Source organism: Contarinia nasturtii, unplaced genomic scaffold (assembly GCF_009176525.2).
Source record: "Contarinia nasturtii isolate CC-2019 unplaced genomic scaffold, AAFC_CNas_1.1 Cnas_scaffold_745, whole genome shotgun sequence".
Classification (NCBI taxonomy): domain Eukaryota; kingdom Metazoa; phylum Arthropoda; class Insecta; order Diptera; family Cecidomyiidae; genus Contarinia; species Contarinia nasturtii.
In genome coordinates this window covers 1,644,363-1,668,007 of record NW_022198093.1, presented here as the reverse complement: position 1 = coordinate 1,668,007, position 23,645 = coordinate 1,644,363, and the positions used below count along the sequence as shown (strand labels likewise).

The 23,645-nt window shown below is 34.9% G+C and overlaps 1 protein-coding gene across 3 annotated transcripts in view; it reads left to right on the top strand.

The window, feature by feature from the left end:
- The first annotated feature begins 1,653 nt into the window (after positions 1-1,653).
- LOC116341650 (G1/S-specific cyclin-D2) overlaps positions 1,654-23,645 on the top strand; it is a 48,562-nt gene continuing 26,570 nt past the window's right edge. The window contains exons 1-2 of one of the 3 annotated variants that reach the window (XM_031768833.1): positions 1,654-1,756; positions 3,862-4,967. In XM_031768833.1, the coding sequence (XP_031624693.1) occupies positions 4,719-4,967 (249 nt within the window). In that variant the 5' untranslated portion in view covers positions 1,654-1,756; positions 3,862-4,718. Of the gene's footprint in view, positions 1,839-1,900; positions 1,930-3,861; positions 4,968-23,645 lie in introns of those variants that run through there. The other 2 variants (XM_031768832.1, XM_031768834.1) reach the window with 2 other exon arrangements.

Genomic DNA, 23,645 nt, shown 5'->3' with positions numbered 1-23,645 from the left:
AAATTTCTTTGCCAAAAATCGAAATGATAAAAATGTGTGTATGTGTTGTAATCAAATGGTGATATTTACATATTGAGTTGGAGGGTACCACGTATTAGTTCACACACGGTAATCGTTTGTCGTGAGACAACAATGATATGCTATCAATATTTCATCCATACCAGTATATTTACTCCGCCCGAGTATGTAAATAATGATACCCGTGTGTGCTGGAGCATATGTATTTGTGCGGTGAGAGTGTACACTGTCGAAAATTGCCGAAAGTTGAAATTAATGAAACGCAACCAATATGTGATTACGCACTTCTAAACCACACGGTCGACGTTATGCACACACACATAATGAAAGAGACGAAAAAGATCGTGTGTGACAGTGAGTAATCTGCAAATAACTCGATCTCAATATTAATTTTCAAAGACGGTTTTTGGTCAGAATTTGATTGGTTTTTATCTGCGATTTTCTTCATTTTCGACCAATTAGATCGACGATTTAAAAGCGATCGTAATTTGTAAAAAAAATGGAAACAAAAAAAACAACAACTACATATAATCAAGTACGGCTTTGTGAATATTGAATAAAACATAAATGTCAAAACTATATTGTTCGTTATCGGTCGCTGATTAGATTAGCGTTGATTTTTCCGCTTCGATGCGTGATTTACCCGTTGACAGCTTCATCATCGATGTCAAAATAACATTGACGGTGCTTGAATTTCAAACTTTGAGCTCCGCATAAACGGGCTAATTTTAAATAATAAAATAAATCTTTCTCCCTCTCTCCGCTTCGAACCACATGTTGCTGGTGCCGAAAAAATTGCGAATACAATTACAAGTAAATGACGGGATCGGAAGTTGCATTTGAACAGACAACAAAATTGTGAAATCAAAAAAAAAGATATAAGAATAATAGAACTTTAAAAGGTTCGCCTTGTTAACCGTCGTCGTAGTCATCGTCGATGTTATAGTTGTTGTTGCACACGACAAACGAGTTCCAACGAAATATCGTCAAAGAATTCGCAAACGAAAAGTGAAACTGTGTTTGTGCGAAAGGAGAGTGCGAGAGAGAGAGAGCGAGCAAGAGCGAATGAATAAATAGAATAGCGCTGACAGCACTTTAAATCGAAATATGTGTTATCTGTACAAACTGGCATACATTTATAACCGCGTATCATAACCGCGTTCACCTCCTATCAACCATACGACGGCTCCGGCTGATCATCATCACTACGTACAAGGCAACCGACTCACAATCATTCGTGTGTACAATTTTTTTTTACTTCTTCAACCGTCGTCCGTCTCGTCTCATTTCTCTTACGTGTGTGCACGGCATTCAGTCTGCCTGGGAGAATAAGTGCACGGTCGCAATTCGCATGTATTGGTTAGTGGTGTAGCGTTTTCTACAGTTTACAAAAACAGCTGTTTTATTGAGATCCGAAGAAGGAGACAAAGTAGAAACGCAACTGAACATAAAACTGTTGCGCACACATATTCGCCAATCCAGAGCCTTGTACGACTCTGTGTATATGCAGTAAACGCTATGCGCATACCTATCCTCCTGGCTGTGTAAGTATGCAACGCAACAGATATAACAAATAAAACATTGCTCCGGTTGATGTGATCGCTAACGCCGGCAACCGATTCAGTTTGGAAATGACTTCTGAAAGGAAAAGAATTGATTCTACAGAGCTACACAATTTGTTGCCATTGATTTTCGTTTAACGTTCATTTTTTTCGTTTTCAAGTCACATCGATCGATCGTAAAGAAAAAGTTCTTCATTATTTTTTTGTTTTATTTTATTTTTTTTGCACATTATTTTTTTCTTCTCGACCAAACTGAAAGTAATTTTCTTTTGCCTTGTTATTTTCTTGTTTTGAAGTTTTGACAAATTTTTTTCTAATATTTTTTTTTATTAAAAAATTACTCAAAATTGTAAGTGGTAATCATGGTGAAGTGTATATGTGTATTTTGACAGTAATTGATAGTAAAAAAAAAATAATTCTAAAAATAAGAAAAAAAGAAAAACCAAAATTTTATTTGACCATTAGAACTTGTGAGTTGACATTTGTTGAAAGGCGATTGACCGCACACGCTCTGTCCGTTTTGTTGTTTTTAGTCCTCGTTCGTTTTCGTACGTTAATTTACCGTATTTCTACCGAAATATAGATTGTACACAGTTTCATTCGTAAGTTTGCTCTCGTTGTGCTCTCTCATGTTTGCCATCCAATCGCAACGCAGATACACAAACGGCACACAGTGATGTTTGCAGCAAAAAAAAAAAAACGGTCATCGCATTTTTCAACGAATTAAGAATTTCAGGAAATTTATATTCGACGCAGAAAGAAGAGAAAAATAAAAACGGAACACCAAATCAGTTGAATTGTGCATTTTGTGAAAAAGATAAATCTAAACAAATAATCGATTTAATCCGGAAAAAGTTTGAAATCAATACGAAATTGATTTATTATCATTTCTCATCGCTTTTGAGAATTAATTCGAAAAATTGTGTCAGTTTTGCAGTAGCTCCAGTTCAAACAATTGCATTTCTTTAGATGGGGTCAAATACAATGCAAGAGAAAAGGAAAAGTAATATTTCATGTGTTTTTCACCAAATGTTTCTTTTTCCATTGATATAAAATGAAAGATTTGTCAGAGTGAAATCTATCTCTCTTTCTGTTTTGTGCAAAAGAATGAAACGGTCCGAAAATTGGTTGTCAGTGTCCGAATGAACGAACAATATCGCATGCGGTGTACAAATGTTTTTTTTTCTATCTCATTCTAACTGTCGCATCACAACTGTATCGAACTGCGACACATATTTTTTTTTTGATAAACGATATTGTTTGATGATGAAAATCACTGAACATTCGATCACATTTATCTAATTTATAAACTGTAACAATAGCGGACCGTAAAATTTATTATTGAATTCGGGCCAATCTGCAAAGATGAAGCCAAGAAAGCAAAACAAATACACATACAAAATCTGTACCGACAATAAGAAAAAAATCGCAGTAATAATACACGAAAAAGAGAAAGAAGAAACGAAGCACAGCATAAGCGAAGAGAAGAAGAAAAAAAATTGTCGCTTCCTTACCCCGAATGTGTAAAATAAATAATATTCTTATTGTTCGCATTTCGAATGTATATAACAATTGAGTGAATCGCATGAAAAAAAAACTCATACTCATTTTTCTACCTAAGAAGATCCTCTTCTCTATCGCACTCTTGTGCACGTTTGCACAACATTTACAACGTGCTAAGAGTGAGAGAGGTACCGAGAGCACATGCACTGCAAAATAATAACACAAACAATAATAAATAGTCAACTTAAACTTACCTTTTTTCGCATTTTACCTACTTCGGCCCAAAACATGATTCGTATCGCACAACAACAACAACAACAAAATGCACATAAGCACGCAACACACCACCTAGAAGGTAGAATGGCAACGACACACACACTGCAAAGGAATTATTATAATTCAAGAAAGAGGGTTCTTTTTCGTCCCGTCAACGACGACGTCGTCGTCCTCATCTTACCTAACAAAGAAAATTGAATTGCAGCTGTCGTTGTCGTCGTGGTTGCGTTACATACTCACTTCATCATAAAAAAAATAATATTACATAGGTACAGACACATATATGCGCGATTTGGCCGTTCATGAAGAAGCCTGAACCGAATCCAAATGAAAATCGATTGCAGTGTGTAGTTAAATCATTAACCGACTAATTTTTTTTTCCTTTTCTTTCTGCATCGCAAATAAATGTCAGCCAACAGCACAGCAGCAGTAGCATGTTGTTGCTGTCATCCAAATGATTCCAATGCACACATAATACAATAATTTCTCTTTCATTCAACAGAGTACCGTAATTGAGCCCATGACCGCTATAGTTCACAGAGTGTTTTCATTTTCAACCAACGAATATACCAAACGATAAAAATTACCATACATTCGAAAAAAAAAAAACAATTTCACAAGAACAAAACTATAAACGAACAGTGAACTGAAATAGAGAGAGTGTTTGAAAATATCAACCCATTGAAGAACCACCGCATGGTCTTGTTTGCATTATTTTCTCTCTCTCATATATATATATATTTATAAACTAGTGATTCAGCGTAATTTAAAACGTATCGTCGCACTTTGTTCCAAAAATTTCGTTCATCATCATTAAGAATTGCTGTTTGTGAGGAACTTTTCCACACCCAATAGGCGATATTAGTGGTTTTTCACTTGAAAACAACAGAAGAAAATACAGTTACGGGGCGAATTAAACGCAGTTACTAACCGCAGTATTATAAAACTATATAAAAACCCAAACACACACACGCACATATTAAAAAAAAGAGAGACATTCATAAGCCAGAAAAGACAAGAGAAAATTTGTCGTGCGCGTGGTGAATAAATTTTTTTTTACATTGTCGACCGTTTCGATTACGATCGAATGTGAGCGGACATCGTTTTCGAGCTGCCCACAATCGACGAACGTGCTGCATAAAATTAAAGGATCACCCTACAATCATCGCAACCATCCACATTTCATGCTCTGATGATTGTTTGCGTTTTTTTACATAATTTAACATAATTTCACTCGGCTCGTTATTTTATGAACATTAACTCTGTCTCATAGAGAAAACGCATTTGCAAAAAAAAAAAAAATAACAAAAATTGCCCATCAGTTTTTTCAACGCAAACGGTATACAAAAGTCTATCACAATGGATCTGATGTGCAACGAAAAGGAAATGTTCAAAGATCAACATCAAATCGACAATCAAATGCAACACATCATGCATATTGAACCACAAGTCAACACAGCATCGGCAGATCCAACCTTCTTGTCGGAACGATGCCTGGAAAATTTGCTCAAATCAGAAGAAACGCATCCAGTGCTGAATTTCTACAACAATCCACAATGCGAAATAAAACCGGAAATGAGACGCATCGTCGCTGAATGGATGATGGAGGTAAGTTTTTCAATTATTTTGATCATCTTTCATCATTTACAATTAAGTAACTCTTTTTTTTATTTAAAAAAAAATCATATATTATGCAATCGATTCGAGTTTTGCGATACTTCAAATATTTCGCTCGATATTCGTCTTTATCTCTCTTTAGCTGTTTTTTCTCTTTTCAATACGCGAATTTAAAATGTAAAGCAAACACACATTTTCTTTTATATCTTTTCGCTTATTGCACGATATTTGTATTAGATTCAATTAAATACAAACGCGCACTTTTGTGTACGGAATTATACAGTTCGTCTATTTAACTAGCCTTTCCAGCTGTTTTCTTGTCGCACAAATTCGTATTTCGGTATATTTACAAATAAAAAAAAAACGCCTTTGATCACAGTGTGCATATGCGTATCTATGTGGGTCACTAAAGGAAGCCCACTATGAATTACCTATCATTTCACTTTCGCGAGCATATACAAATCGAGCAATTTCCCTTTTTTTAAATTTAGAATTTTTTTCCTTGTTTCTTCTCTTGATCTATTGTCATTTTTATTACTGTAGTTCGTATTTTTTGTCTCTTAATTGGCATTTTATCTACTCGCCACTTTCTTAAATCGTACCTTTTTGCGTAGATTTTGTGGGCGGCACATTTTCTGCAACTTTTTGTTGGATTTAACTTCGATCATCACATAATTCTTATTTCCTTGACGACGTTTTTTCGGTTTTTTTTTTGCTCAAATATTTTGTTAAACGTGCCAGTCGTTATCGTTAATTATCAATGTGGTAAGTAACATACTGGCCAGTCAAGTCCGCTCGAATAGATCCACTTGTTAATTTAAAGTTTTTGCTTTAAATGTGATGCTCATCAAGAATTTCGTCGGAAATGAGTAACAAACGTCTGTGATAAGCCTCAAGTTGGATTCAAATTTATCGGATGTATTTTTTCAACGAAGTTTTTTTTATATAAATATATATATTTTTTGGATGTAATAACACGCGTTGATTTAAAAATAGAATGTTTATTGAAAGAGGCTGCAAGGTCTTGTGATATTCATCGCCAGCTACATTCAAATGAAAATAGAGTCAGACAAGCACAAACAATCGATTGAGCATATGACTAACGCAATTGATCTCTATTATTTTCCAAACACAAAACAAATGAATGGACATGCGTAGCAGCGAAAAAAGTGCGTTATCCTTCTTTAATCAAACAACATGTTTATGTTCGATAATAATTTTTTCAACAAAAGCACGCCATATATATTTTCCTGTGTGCAAATTAAGCATTTTTCATTTGGAAATAAGTTTTTGCATGATGCGCCACCAACAACAAAAACATAAAAAAAAAATCCTTTGATTTTTCTCGCCTTTCATCGTTCTTTCTCGCCATCGTGCCAATACGTCAGTTTGCTGCTGAAATATTTTATTAACAGTTTCGGACTGTGTGCTCTGTGTCGGTGTGTGTGCGTTCATATTTCAAACTGATGATGTCGGTTCAATTATTAGTTGGCTTCATTTCACCGGTTCTTGCTCGCACTTCATTCGAATGAGACACTCTCATTCATTTGCTGCTTTGCCGATATTATATACTTTCCGAAGAAACACAAATTATTTACTTGTGAATGTTGCGCACGCAAAAAAAAGAATCTTGAGTAAATATTTACTTTGCTAAAAAAGGTATTTAAATTCTCGTTGCCTTTTTCGTGTACGGACAGTCAGAGTCTGTTAGTTCAGTTGTGCAGAGTTGTTCGTGTCTATCTCGGTTTGGATTTAAATGCGGTACAAATTGTGCACGTACACTCGATATCGATTTACCTTCGGGTTTTTTTTTCGCTCTCTCGCTGTATTGTCTCGGGCATGAGATGCGTTCACGAATGCGCAACAACAATAGGACCGTATAATTTTGGCAAACACAAAAAGTAGCGACAACAATTTTGACCAAATATAACTTAGAAAAGTGCGCAGTGCGCATGAAGATGATTGTTTTTCATACGAATTGAAACATGTATATTTTAATGCATAATTGATCAAATAAGCCGGCGAAACATACCTAAATGTGTACCATGTACAAACGATGTGTACGGGATGTAGCCACTCAAAAATGTGCGGCACCTTCCGAAACTGAGATCATTGTGCGTACGTTTTTGCACACAGCATTTTCTGTCTCTCTCTCTCTCGTTCTCGCCAACGGTTCGCGTGTTCGATTCTCTAACGAATTCACCATGAGCTTCAATTTTTAAAGTTTACGCATACATGCAGCGCAAGTTCTTAATTTCTCATTGTGTGTGTTCGAATCGCATAGCCGTTGTTATACTTTAATTTTTTTTCGGCTAATTTTTATGATGCGAACCATCAGTATCACTTAGGGAATGCAATCTCTCTTTTCGTTTTGCTGCCTCTTCACGTTCGTTGAATTGCATCTCCATTATCATCATGTATGAATAACATAACCGAAAAAAGAGAAACTGTATTCTAACCACAAGAATATTTGCATTTCTTCAACAACCATATGTGTAGCAACACACACCGCAATTCAATCATTATCACTAAATTGATTTTTATAAACTCTCGGCCTCTTGTGCATTCTTTTCTCTGATTTTCCATCTCTCTCTCTCATCATCTTCTCGATGCAATTGCGTCTTTTTGTTTCGATGTTGTGCAAAAGAGAAAAGTTGAGCACGTCTTTGCGGGTCGTTAGACAGTGCGAATATTTCAACAAGTATTTCTCATCAATTTTTCATTAAAAGATCACTTGACGACAATAAATGTACACGACATGGGCTCTGTGTGATTTTTTTTTTCTCGTCGTGCTGACCGCTGGTTGTGCACAGTTAACAAAGTCGGTGAGACCGATTACCGAAAATTTCTTGAATGGAATGTGGTATCCAAAAAAGTTACTGCTGATGACATTGAAATAATCGGCACATGCTTTCGCTGTTTAAATCGCACGCATTGTGAAAGACACCGAGAAGAGTTTTAAAATAAATCTTGGACTGTATTCAATTCACATTTCGAATGAAAATAAAATTGAATTTGGAAATATTTAACTCGCACGCACACATTCAAACGGGCAACAATTTTGCCGAATGTTATCATCGCTTATCTTTGGTCTCGAATATCTAAAAAACAGATGAGAGAGAGAGAGAAAGAGAGTAACCATTGGCTAAATTCATTGGCCAAAAATGGTGGATGAACGAAGAAAGAACAAAAAACCCATTGGATTCCAATATTTTTCGGCAAACGCTTAGAAAAGAGAATTTGATGGTTTGGCCTGTGGTATCGCGAAATTGCAATCTTAAACATTCTTGTTTCATCTTCTCTCGTTTATCGACGAAAGAAAAAAAAATGGTTTGCCGTCATAAAAATGCGTCGCAGGAACTGATTACACGCACATACACATACACACACCTCGAGAAGAAACGAACCAACAAATTCAAGAATGGTTCAGCTTTTACCAGTTGCTAAAATCAGAGTCAAACTTTACATCACCGCAACCACCATCAAGTCTCAAGCAAAAAGAAGCAAACACGATAATCTACACACAAATTATCGTGTTTAGCTAAAAATGTTGCTATTTTATTTATTTGTTTTATATTTTACTATCTTTCTTCAAGGCGAACAGTCAATGACCAATAACGTCTGCTTGCCATTCCATCATATTCAATATTATTGCTTATATTTGGTATTGTTGTTGGTAGTCGCTCATGCTCTCAGCTTCAACCGAAAAACACATAAGCTCAACGCTGCTGCGTATATGTATAAATATTCGAATCGAGTTATTCAATGTATACGGTGTGTGTGTGTACGTGCGCGTGAACAAGCAACGCTTTTTAAAAAACATATGACAACGGTGACAGAGTATTAAAAATAATACTGCCGATTGTAAATTGATGAGAAATGAATAAAGATAGAGAGCTCTAAAAAAAACTTGCTGCTTGACTAGATATGACACGAAGTTTCCATTTATTTCGTTTTTATTTCACCACTGCGCATGTATATGTGTCGATATATGATCGCTTTTAATTAATTTTCAACCGAAAATTTGCTGCTAACCGACGATTTCATTTCTTTGGACTGTGTGCCACCAAAAGTGGCATGGTTTTTGTATTGTAAAAAGGAAGTAACCAAAATGGATGTACCGCAGAAGAAAAGTGCTTTACTTCTGATCAATTGCATAATGCCCTTTTATACGAGAGACGCACCAAAAAAAAAAACCGCAGTCGAATGTATGCCATTCACTACCATTGAGTGTATTTTGTGGTTATATCCTGGCTGGAACAAAATTTTTTATACCTGCACTCAACACGCATCCCAACGGAAAGATTTGACTGTCTTTTTTTTCCGTCGCATTTGTATTACAAACAGACAATGTTACAATCAAACATAGATCTTCGCTAATTATATTTAAATTGTTCATCAATGGAATAAATTATCATGAAAGTCACGTAATCGAATGGGTTAGTGACAGTCAATCCATGTGATTTGCATACGTACTCTCTCACGCTCGCTCGCACCCATACATACACACACTTTAAACGTAACTCTGTGTCGTTGTCACCGTCGTCGTCATCGTCGACGAGATGTTAGAATACATGCACGCACTCACAGATTGTCTGCGAACAGACGAATTTTCGCGATATTTTTTTTTGTTTCTGCAGCATATAATATCATTTTTATTTCACAAACGTGTCGCCGCCGTATCAATATGTATTTGACCCATTTGTGTGAGTGCCGATTGAATTAGAAGAAAAAAAGCAACAATTTAAACTAAATTCGTCTATCTTTCAATCAAATTCATCGTCCTCGTGCCTCTTCACATGGATGCCACAAAATTAGAAGAGCTTTCGACAAATTGTGATGCGCGATAAACCAAATATATCAACAAAATAAAATGGTTTTGCGATAATGCGATAACTGTCCCCCAGTGTATATTGGAACGTACACACAATTAAAGCATAACTAAAAAAGTTTATTGTCGCCAACATACTTGTGTCACAAATTCCATTATCAAGACAAAAACAAATACGAATCATTATTATTTTGCTGTTTTCGTTTACGCATTTCACTTGGTTACTTATAGTGAAAAAAAAAGAGAATCGATCGTTAATGAAAGGATTTTTTCTAGTTTTTTTTATTTCAAAATTAAGCATGAAATGAGATTAACTATTGTCAACGCACTATTCGCTTTTTAGATCACATTGAATGGAAAAAAGCACGTAATGATTACGACGATGACACACACCATTCTCTACAATACAAACACACACTCACGAATCCGGTGTATGTATTCGCCTTCTTTGAATCGAGTTTAATTTATACGACGACTTTTGCATGTGTATTGCCAAAGCGAATAGATTCGCCGTTGCCAAATTTAAAGCACACGATAAGAATTTAAATGTCCCACTACAACAAAGGCAGAGAAAGAATGAAAGAAAGCTGTTGGTGGATTTTTTAGTTTGTGACGTCATTTTTTTTCGCTTTGAATTCATTGACTGATCGCACGCTGTTGTCAATTTGACAAAAGATATCGAATAGTTGATAGAACTTTGGAACTCGTTCGCCAAGCCATAAAAGAGAGAATGTCGAGCATTATTTTTTTTCTATCATGAATTGCGTGCTAACTTTGATGAACAGCGATTTTTCGGACAACGATTAAGTTGAACTCAAGTTTTTTTTTGTTTCGCTGGTGAGGTGAGAAGGCGTTTTCACATCTCAAGGTGATCATTTCAATTTGGTTTGGTTCAATGAAATATAGCAGTCGGTAAATCAGAGCACGTAATGCGAACGCATTGACAAATCACAAATGCCGATTTATTAGTTCATAATAAAACATAATACGATTAAAATTGTGTGTAATTCGTTGACAAAGCTCATGCGAAATTCAATCGACTACCGCCCGCATCAACAAACGACGACGGCGGCGACGACTACAACTTTTTTAATTAGCACTGACCAAAAAAAACACACACACATACACCGCGAATAAATCCCAAACACACGCGAAATGTGAAAATTCTGAACTGAATGCGAAACAAGCATAAATGTGTAGTCAATATCGCCACGTCGTTAGGCAAATATTCGCGAATTGTTTAACAAAATCTTCTGTCCCTATTGTTATACGTATTTACCTTGCGAAATTCAGAATAGAATCAAATTCATCACTTATCATACTTTTCATCTTTCAAAAGAAATTAAATGAAAAATTACCGTTATATCGAGACTGTAAAAAAAACGAACGTACGCAATATAATACGTATCGATTCCGTACTTTCTTCAAAAAGCGTTAGAAAGAAAAGTATCGTTGCCATATGTCGGCCTAAAAATGCGTCAATTTTTTTTATAAATAGATATTAAATTACTGCAGAAAAAAAATGTTCTTCATTATATCGTCTTGAATATGCGAAACGATCTCATTTTCACATGCATGAGAATTTTCCCCAAAAAACGAGTTTCGGTGTGCTTAGTTAATGTAACGCATGGTGAATTTTTTCATGCTCACATTGTGGCTGAGATTTATTTCAGTCAAAGATATATGCAGCAGTGAAGCCACACACTCTCATTATGTGTCATTGGAGTCCATTTAAATTTTTAAAATCCACCGAATATGGGCGAAATCCATGTGTGTGCTTTTGCGTGTGTGAATGTTGAGCTCAAGTCGCGTCTACTGCTATTTTATTCAATTGTCAGACGTCATCTTATATTTATTATTCGTGGTCGAGTTTGTGTGGTTTTTTGTCTTCATCTTCTTTTTTTTTGGCTCGAGACGATCATTCCATGCATTAAAACAAAATTGGCAATTTAAAGCTATTCTCGTGAAATTCATTCAAACGCGTGTTAGACTCTCTCTCATACACGCACACACGCACACCGACGGCGGTTTAATTTCAGAACGGCGAAAGAGAGAGAGAGAAAAAAAGAGGAAAAAATATTATGCCAGATTTCGCCATTTCACTCATTCGCAGTGGCTATCATTTGACAGTGAAGTGAACGAGATTTAATTTTAAAACCAATACACAAAAATAATGAGATAGACGATGCCAAAAGTCACATTGTTGTCTGTGATGAATGAATATCTATGTATTTTGATGTAATAATCAAGGGGCCAGAGTAAAAAGCAAAATAAAAAACCTAATTTTTTCGTCTAAAAATATAATTTATGCAGTCATAAAAAAAAATTCTATATAAACTCTTTCCGAGTGTCGTTTCGTTTAACGTTCACACTTGAATGAAAGTATGCACTTCAACATGGAAAGCTTTTTGATGAAATCACACCAAATTCTAGGTGAAGTGTTAGTGGCGACAATCATATTTGTGAGTTTAAATGGTTTCATTGATATGATCAGCTGATGTATGAAAAAAAAAAACGGCAAAATGGTCATACGCCCTCAGATAAGAGCGCACATGCAATGAACTATTAAGAAATTGCTCATGTACACACAGATTACAAACGATAGGTGTGTAAAAGCACCTATGTATACTATTTATGGTGTTAAGATAGCCAAAATGATTCAAATACTTTCTGGCTATATCGATAAGGAATGTGTCATAGAATTCATTCTGCGTCGAAAATTTCCAGAACTTCTTTTGGGTTCTTACTGGTCATGATGATTCCACTATATCTCCTGTTCTCTCTGCCTCTCTATCTCCTTTTTTAAATTCGTTGAATTAACAAAGGATTGCGAAAGAACGAAAAACAAAAGCATAACGATTTTTTATAACGTCAAGTACCTACGCAATGCCCAAAAAATGTTCGCATGATCAAATAACGTGAACAAAATACTGAGCCAATGTTGCCGATTCGACACTTTTTAATATATTAGCCAAAACATACAACAAGCACGCTTAAAAACAAAATTCCTCAAGTATAAACATTGCAAACGCAAACTTTGTTTTCATTTTTTTTTTAAATGTGATAACGCAAAATTCGTCTCACCAGAAATAATTTAACTCAATGAGTTTTCTTACGTAATTTGGCATCATTCGGCATGTACATGGTTTTATGAATAAATTCGTAAAAATAGCAGTTGATGTTCTTAACTACTAAACGATTATTATTCAGCCAATCATTTTAATGAGTATATCATCCACCGAAAACAAAGAATATTTCTTTCGGAAAACCGTTTGTATGAATTAAATTTAAAAAAGAATTTATCAATTGAGTCAGTCTTTATCGCTATTTCTTCTAGAATTGATTCTGCGAAATTAATACTATCGCAAAATTACAAATAATATTCTCTTTTTTTTTCGATGAGTAATGACACAATTTTCGATATTTTTTTAAACGGCGTCATATTTTATTGTATTCAAAATACAGTTTAACCTGCACTAACGTAAGCAATTCGAATTGAATGCAATGCAAACAGTTAACACTACACATCAAAAAGATCTGTTTTATGAATATTTTTCATTTCGGTCCCAATGACATTCATCATTTTGTTTGAACGAAATTGTGAAAATATCTTCGATATCTTGATGAGAAATATTGACGACAAAATGAAGTTATTGTCACAAAAATGTGTGTGCTGAATTCCGTAGAAAGCGATCGTTCCATAAAAACATACGAATGGAAAAATTGCGAATGATGCGCGTGTCGACGTATTGATATCAGTTGTTATTGTGCTGATGAATGAACCGACAATTTCTTTTTTGATTACAGCGTTTGAAATTGGGCTAGAATTGATGATTGGGTGGTCTCGGAAGCGAAAATACGTCATCTTTGCCCACAATCCAGTGTTTTTTTTAAACTTCGTATAGTAAATGCGATTTTTTGCTTGATCTTTTTGATATAAAAACCACAAAGAATCGACAAAAGAGGAAATGGAAGCTAAAAGCTGAAATCTAATTTGCAATTTTAGCTTTAGTATGTCTCTGTGTGTGCTCATTTGTCATTTTATCACAATGAATAAGAAGCAGACGAGAAACAAATCGAACAAGAAAAAAAATATGCTTAATTCGTTACAAAGGATAATAACAATAGGACGACGCGTCAGTTTTTTCTCCAAATTATATAGAAAAAGGGAAAAAAAGAGAAATGAAGAAAAAAACGATATAAAATGTTTTACTTCTTTACTTCCTTATTTTTGTCTGTTACTTTGTTCAAGAAAGCGATAGACAGGACAATGTAAATTCAATTCTCGATTAAGAGAGAAAGAGAAAAAGGCCATCTCAATAATACGGAAATAAAATAAGGGAAACAACGTGTATATAAATTTCCTAAATTAACACGGTAAAAGTAAATAGAAAAAGCATGGTAGCCAAGCACCCTTACCCTTAACACACACAAATTTTCTGTAATAATTGTATATTCATTTAGTTGCGGCCAACAATGGGCAAACGTTTTAATTTCCAAGTATCTCTATTAAAATGCCAACAGTGTGTGCATTCCGTTGCTCATTTTCAAAATAAATACACAGAAACCGAGCCATTCGAGTCGTTCGTTAGCTGTTTATTTTACGTTTTTGGTCATCAACAAAAAAAAAAAGAGTCGAACTCACACACACAACATATTGTTATCTAAACTGTCATCGCCGTTTCATTTGGAGTAATTTCAGTCGGCAATTATAGCATACTGGCCGAACGAAGCCTTTCGAGTCTCGAGTTGTACTCGCTTTGAAATGCCGTTTTCAACGGCTTCTTGTTGGATTCCAGCTTTCCATTATCATCACATTTTCAATTGATAGATAACCAAATGGACACAAAGGATTTTTGGTTCCCATTGATCGGTTGACGATTTTCATTATTTTTATGTGATCAAACCAAACAACAACAAAAAAACGAGAAAATTTTCAAGAGACATATGTCGATGTTATAAATGCGACACAATGCAACGATAATGATATATAATTTTTGAATAGGTAACGCAACAAGAACAGAAAAAAACTACAGTACCTTCTTGATGCAGTAACTGAAGATGCAACTGGCGTTCACACTCGTAACAATAGAATGTCTTGATGATGTAAAAACATTGATCGTCGTTTTACTTCATCCACACCACCGCACAATAGTTCATCGAAACCTATGATTTTCTCAAACGAAAATCTATCACACACACACATATTTTAATCTACGCTTTTTAGTTTATCGAAGAAAAAAATCATCCTTATAATTATTTTCTATTTGGAACCGAAAAAGGGATTCCTTTTTTTCCAATACTTCAGTTTCAGGCAACGACAAAAAAAAGACGTCGAATGAATATAATTCCTTGTTTAAATAATAATTCTGTGTGCGCTAAGCATAATTCTTCAAGTTTTTAGTCTTGTTACAGTATTGTTAAGAAGAATAATGTATACAAAACAGCAGCTGCAAACGATCGTTCGTGGCAAATGCAAGAAATGTTGAAGAAAAAAAAAACAACGCAGTGAAGAGAGAGAAAAAAATAGTATTACACATTTACAATAGAACTTACCTTCAATTTGATGCAATTGTACATTTTTCTTGATGCGTCTTCGTTTTGATAAATTTCTTCAATTTTTGAGAGAAAAAAAAGAAGAAATATATTACATGTCATGACAAGATGAAGCAGATTAAATCAGCACAAAAGTACACAAATTGCAGATTGGGTCACAAATCCGAAGAAGTGTTGTGCCAAAATAAATGTGCATGAAACTTAAAAAAATATTTTCTACCTACGACCGTAATCAATTACAAATACGCATGACATTGATCTTCACTATGCTTTTGGGCAAAACAATCGATCGCCCAAGATAGAGAGAACATCCAAATGGAATGAAATAGAACGGAGAAAAGAAGGAAGAAAGAAAGAGAGAAAAAAGAAATCAAAACGAATTAGGGATAGCGATAGCAAAAGAGAGAAGAGAAAAAAATCAGATCATTGCCATTTTTCGGGTGACGTGATTTTTACACGTGGAAACAAGCGAAAAAGTCTGGTACCAACCCTCAATTGCACATTTAAAAATTCACAAAAGGTAAATGAAACTTGGTGCGCGTCTTCGACATTCAAAAACCATCGTCGTGCACATTTCCATTTACTAAATTCATAATCCAGTTAAACAGCCTTATTTACTTTTGCTTACGACTTTCATTTAATTGTAATATTGTGTTAAGTAAGAGCGTCTCCTCTTTAATTTTCAACATCAATGTGCATAAAATATTTGTAGTTTGTTGCTCGTGTCGTCGATCTTTCTTGTTGTTATAATTCGGGTTTCCAACAACGGCAACGATGACGATGACTGCGTCAATATCTTGCATCACACTCTTCGTCTACCTATTCGGAGTGAATGTCCTTATCTTAGTACGGCGTCGCACAGTAAGCATGCATTAGTTGAAACGAGAAGAATAGAGGGCAGGTGTGAATGTCAGTTTCTACCCCGTATGTCGTTTTCTTGAAAAAAAAAAATTTACTTCACGGCATGTTCAACGGAACAATAAGACAAAACGTCATGTTCCAATAATAAAAGTACGACAATAACGACAACGACGACTGAACATTGCCAACACGGCTCCTTTTCGCTTATTCGATTCCTTTCGTACATTAATTTGGATTCTAATAGAGTATATAAGAATAACAATGCCATGCGGCTGTATTTACTACACGAAGCGCACATGGACGCTTTGTACCTAGTCTCAAATGTAAGATTCGGTCGTTATAACAAATGCGAAAAACGACTTTTTGTCCAATGCAATGCCATTTTTCATCAAAAGGTTTTTGCATGTTATTTAGGGACGTCCAATTGCTTACCAACCACAATGGTGGAGTGGAAATGTTTGTTGCCATAGAGGAAATGAATTCAATTTATTTGAAAATACTTTCACGGAATGACGAAAATGAAAACACAACACTTTCATTCATGCAACACTTTCGGTCGATTGAACAATGAAACTATAAAATCGATCAAATTAAATTGAAGAACAACTGAAAATGTGTTCGTGCGATCGAATAAATAATAACAATGCATCGTATTCGAACGATCAAATGCAATCGAATTATCTTCACCAAAAAGTGAATGGAATGCTTTTTTCAAACAGAAGCTGCTTTTTCAATGAATTTTTTTCAATTTGGATGATTTTAAAAGAAAATAACGCACGCAGTCTCCAAACAATATGGTTTCATTGATGTTCTAACAAGATTAAAATATGGTCGATTTGATCGAATAACGATCATTGGAAAGCAATGAAAAAATCCATCATCGAGCCGGTTGTGTGTGTGTGTTACGCTTGATTAAAACTTACAATCAGAGTAGCACATTGTGAGCGTAAAACAAAATGTTTCAATTTCTTCGATTGTTCCAGTTGAGATGGTTCTCGATGCTACGTGCAGTTCAACTGGTGTGTTTATCTATTTAAAAACTGAATTACATTTTGTTATTAAAAAACTACGCATTTTTCCTCAAATATTTAAATGCCCAGTCATTCACACGATGCACAAACGTCGTTTTCATTTCATTCAGTCAAACAAAAGTGACGAGCGTGCCTCGTACATCCGCAGTATATTGCACTGTATCAATTTCCATTTTTAAATCAACAAACAAAGAAAAAACATAGACAAACATCTTGTTTTCATTTTGAGAATTGGTAATTATTTACGCATTATTTCAATCGAACCAGTGGAATATTCATTTCCATATTGACCCAGAAATGAATGCCGAACGAAGAATGAAACTACATCTTTTTTTGTCTACTTTCTTGTTCGAACTGGCTTTTAAACAAGAGGTTCTTTCACAAATTCGAATCGAGTTACTCGACATTCGGATGATATGAATCAATTTTGGTAGTGTGTTTCGCTTGGTTGGCCAGAGTACAACCGGAGAAAGAGGAAAAAACCTCATTTCCGCTACGACAACTCTTTAACATCTTCTGCAGTACTTGTTTTGATAGAATTGCAACGCACGAAAAAAGATGAAGAATGGGTAATGAAATTGATTGGTTTTACCTGAAGTGTTTTCTTTTCGGTTTTGCAGCGTCTTATTCATGGCTAATTTCATTTCTTCTTTAATTTTCAACAAACCAAACACAGCACGAAAATTCCGAAATTCAATTGTTTCGACAAGTCGACGAAGGGTTGCAATGCAACTCGGTCTTGACATTGCAATGGCATGACATGTACCCTTTTTTCTAGTTCTTAGTGTAGCGCTCTCCTTCTTTCACCCTTTCTCGGCCTCTCTTTCTCTCGCACTCTCGCTATCACACACGATGGATAAAAATTCTTCGACGGAGAAAATTGATGTCTCCCATCATTTCCGATTTCATGCTACACATTCAATTTTCGGCTCTAAGTAACCATGACCAATGATATGGTGGATTTGCAAAATGCTATTATTGAATAAACATCTTCAAAATCGTTGCTTATTAGGGGTCAATAAACAAACTGTCAAAACTCTGACTTATTCAACATGTTCGTCATGCGATTGATATTATGTGTCAGTGACACACAAAAAAAAAACACAGCAAAAAACCACAACTATCATATCATTCGGATTGTTAAATTCAAATGAGCGTTATTCAAATGAAACAATTGGCTAATTGCCGTCTGACAAAAAGTATTATCAAAACAATTAGATTCCATTTTGTGATTCGTTTTTTTCCATCTGCTCAACAATAATTTGATGAAGAGATTGATTTATTTAATTGACACACTGATCGACAGTTTACAGCAGCCATTTAAATGCTGCAGGACAGCAAAAAAAAAACTAGTTACGTAGATAATTTTGGCCTGGTGATTTAAAGAATATATTACGTATTTAAAAGCCACCAATTGGATAACAATACAAAACAAGCTGATGACGACAAAAAGAGTAATTCATTGTTAGAAACTGGGAAATCGCAAACTCATCGCCTGGATCCCGCGGCGGATGGGTCATTTTTATGTAATGATTTGGTTAAACAAGCACCAATATTTTGATAGATTCGAATGTAAGTCGCGTTCAACAATCAAAAATGACTTTCCATATCAATTGAATCACACATTTGTCGTGGATAATTTAAATTCTCGTACGTAATAAGTGAACTACCTCATTTCGAACGTCATTTTCACTTAAAATTAAAAAAGCAAATAGATTCGGGAGTTTTTTTTTGTCGAATCGCATTTGAATGAAACAATCGCTTATATACGCTGCATGTATGTCAAAAGCGGGCGGAATGGTCATAATACGAATGTTGATTTATGTTTTTTGTGTGTTGATGTTGCTGCTTAAAGTTTTATTTAACTTTCAAGTTCAATGTCTTCTAAGATATTGTCAAGCGTTTGATTGAATAAGAAAAAAATACCAATAAGACAAAAAAGACGAAAGAACCTACAACAAGGCGAATAAATAAGAATTGAAGCATCACAATGAGATGTGTAAAGAATTTGATGTGTATAGAATCGATATGTTGATTTTACTCTTGAATTTCGTCGAATCAACGCTGCATACTACTCATCATTTAATCGGATATTTAAATTGGTATGTGGACGACGGTTTGTATGTATTGTATTGTTTTGTTCTTGTCTTCTAATTCAATTTCGTTTTGTTAGTTTCCATTTCATATTTGAATATATTTTGCTGCTGACACTTTTTTTTTGGTTGTCGCGGTTGTCTGTTCAATTTAGTTTGTGTTTCGATTTTTTGTTTTTTGTGTGTGTCGGATATTTAAACATGAACGAGAGAGTAAAGAGTTTAAATGACCGAAACGAGAGAACAATTTAAGCGTAATTTAATATTAGTATTTCTTTGGTATTGTGTTGAGTGTGTAGTTTATTTTTTTATCTGTTCTGCATAGTTCCCTTTAAATGACGTTCACTCGTGCGACATTCAATTCATCGAACACACATTTATTGTACGGTGTGCTTCGTTGACAGTATTTGAGTTTAGTATACGTTCGATTTGAATTCGAGTACACATCAGCGCATTTTTGTGCTTGTCTTCCGTTCGAATGTGAAACAAACACCAAATTGATCGTTGCCGTTGGTCGTGGATACGTTCATACTATTCGAAACGAACATTAATTGCGCATCGAGCCATTTAAATTATGATATCATAAAGCTAAAGCGCGATTTGTATGTGTTCTTTTTTCATTCTCGTTTAACATGGCATTTAAAAGAACGGCGATTGTTGGATTTAAACACGTTCTTCTTCTTTGGTGTTTGTTGTTTTTTTTTTCGAGTGCAAAAGAGATGAATTTCAATATGGTTTACAACCTCCAAGTCACACATCTGCCACAATTATGAATCTCGCGCACCTTGTGTGCAATTTATTTTTGCACAAAAGCTTGTCACCGCGTACCTTCATTTAGCACATACATACATTGGCTTATTATAACGATGATCAGTCAATTCTTATGAGACCGCCAATGTCAATTACAAAATATGTAATGGACGGAACATTAAAATCAATTATTGTTTTGTTTTTACGACTCATACGTAATGCGAATAAATTGAACGCGAGATCAATGAATTTGGCATCGCGTTGAACGACCGGGGCATTTAAATTTTTGTGCCCAATTTTGGCATGCGCTCTGAATCAACACGCACACGTATACGTTTCAATCACAAGGCCTTACTAAATACACTTCCTTCTGCAGTGGCTAATGCGGTGGTTGGCAATGATGGTGGTGACGACGACGACGACAAAGGCGATGATGATGTGCAGTAATTTCTTCGATGATGATGGTGGTGGTTCAATGGCAATGACTCAAACCTTTTGCAGCTGCTTCTAGTTCGTGCTTTTGATAAAAATCGCGTTTCACTCTACTAAACACTTCAACCATTCAAAACATTCCAAAACCGTTTGTATTGGATGGATACAATTAAAATAACTGAACCAACATATGCATATCGTTGAAGTCAGAACTCAATCGTCAAACGATCGGTACGATGTACTGTTGTTCATACCATTTATTTACCTAAAAAAAATGTTTGCTTTTCTTTTGATCGCTCCTTTTTATTACAAATTCACCTTAGCGCTCGCGCGATCATATTGTGATGGTTGGAAAACACTTTATGATGAGGTTCAACTGTTGTGGCACGTGCATCGCAACAATCAAACGGAACTCATCATCACTTTTATTCTACCGATTCGTTTAGTTTTCTACATATATGTAGTTCAATAAACTGTACACTGTACACATTTATTCATATCGTCGTTGGACACACATCATTTCTACCCTCCTGTTTTAAGACAGCGTGTGTCGTTTTTGTTGTAAATTATCATCGATTTTTAACAAAAAAAAACACCATTTGGTGTGAGTAAGAAATACAGGAAAGAGATACACATAAGATCCGCAATATACGCACTAATGGAATTCACACTTTTATAGCAGCTAGTGATAGTGTAGATTTGTTTGTTTGCACAGATTTTGCTGTCAATTCATATTATATTGTACAATATGTGCGTCTTTTTAATATCTCTCTCTCCGCTCTCTCTATATTTCTCTTTCTTTCTCTCTCTCTCTCTATCTCTCTCTCTCTCTCTCTCTCTCTCTCTCTCCGGCAAGCAACAATAGATTCAATATTCGCCCCAATCACACGCACGTACCATTTTAAAACAATTTACAAATAAATGAACTTTTATTATTTGAGGTTTTTGAACCGTTGCTCGAGCAAAATTTGTTTAAAACTGATCAATTAGCAACTAAGATTTTCCGTTACAAAACTGGATTTAAATCCAACGCACTGAATCTTTTTTAAACATGATTTTAAACAATAGCGTTTCAAATCAGACATTTTGTGTTGGTCAATCAAATTGAGCTATTTCACTCACACTCCAATCATAAAAGTTAGCTCTATCTAATTAAAACATCTCATAAATTGTTGTTGTGACACGATCAATACAGAGTTTTATGATTAAAATTCGCAACCATTGTGTATCTGTTTGTTTATTCTATTTGAATTTGCAAAGATGCGTGCCGTGCGTATTTGCTCGTAAATTAAGATTTTGTACTAACCAAAGGGTTTGAAAAATTTCAATGGAACAGGTCATCGACAACGACAAGTCTCACACAATCATCATAGAAGCTGCTTTTATTTTTGCCAAAAACGAGAAAGAGAAACAAAAAAAAGAAACACAAATTCCGGCCATGGTCATTTAAATGATAATTTAAACCATAGGCATTTTAATGTTTACTTTCTTTTTCCATCTTCTGATTTGTATTCGTCGATCCCTTTAATTTTAAATCACTGTCTATTCATTCATATTGAAATGACCGATCAATGTGATGGTATATGTCTAAGAATGTTGGCGAATTCTTATTCTTATCAGGCATGTCTGATCGGTGGTTCGTTGGGCTCAATGTCCTATAGCGTCGGCTATTTTATTGTTCTAGTACGAGTTTCGTCAATGGCATCGAACGAAGGTGATTTCATCATGTTGTTTATAGCCTATTAAACGTGGGCTAGTAACAGTCAATCTGTTGAGCCGACACTCCATTGTTTATTTAGTATCTTTTAGTTTATGCGACAATTCATGATTTCGTTTTTTTTCTGCATGAAATTGCGTAGCATTTCACGAAAGTTTTTTTTTTCTCTCGAAATTTACTGAAAACTAACTATGCGAAATAAATATCGTTCTTCACAACGCACACACATTATGTCACTTAAAAAGCAATAGCATACACACATCCTATATAAATATTTATTAGATGTTTCGTTGGAAGCGAAAAAAAAATGAAGCAAAGAAGCGCTGAAAAAAAAACCACTTCAGTTTTGCGTTGCTCGTTTGTTGTGTTATTGCCCCCTTTATGGATCTAAATTCATATTAATTTTGAGTGTGTTTCGCTGTTGTTTTTTATGGTGATTTCTTAATATCGTTGTCATTCGCTTTGTTGATGTTGTTGTCGTTTTTTTTTGTGTTTGTGCCATTCCTTTAGCGCACATGCACACACAAATAAACGCACCACCCGACGTTTCACTTCGTTCCGTTTCATAAAACACTCTTCACTATCATAATCTATACAAATTAAAACGCCAAATTTCGTATTTTTTTTTTTCATATTCATGATTGTGGCCAGAGTCTTTGTGTGGAGTATTTTTGCAATAATATTAATAGCTATTTAAACCTTTTTTTCGCTTCTTCTTCTTTTTTTGCCCATTTGCTACTTGGTGCTTGGGATTTTTATCATATAATTATTGTTTCGTGTGTTCGCTGTTTTATAACTATCATACTATAAAAAAAAAGATAGACAAGACTATTCCATAGTTTGCCATTGAGTCATATGGCTTTTATGATCATGAACAAATGTGCGCACACTTTTGGTTTTTAAATGGCTTGATGCGTGTGAGTGTGTATTTCGCATCGATTTAGATAAATAGCATTGTGATTTGTCTTATACATCACATTCCATATTGTTACGTACTGCTTTATATAACCGATGCCTACGTGTAATGATGTCCGAATTAGTTCATGTGCCTTCTTCAAGTGTCATGCAATTCCTTTTGGCCGAACAATTGCAATTAAAGCGAATGATGTGTGCAGCCGTTTATTGAGATCTTTTCTTTTTTTCCCTCAAGATCACACATTCAGACGTGATTTGTGCAGTGCGCACGTGTACAATGAGTGTAAATTGCACGTTTGATTGCTACCTTGACTGTGGAACTTATGCGTGATTGTATTCAGAACAAATGTTAAATGCAATTACGATGCATTGCATGATTCGCTGTTAAATAACAACAGTCTGTTGTTTTTGTTTTGACCTACGGTAAAGGAGCTTCAGGACGTTGTACATACACAAAATCGTACATTCAACAGCATGGTACAT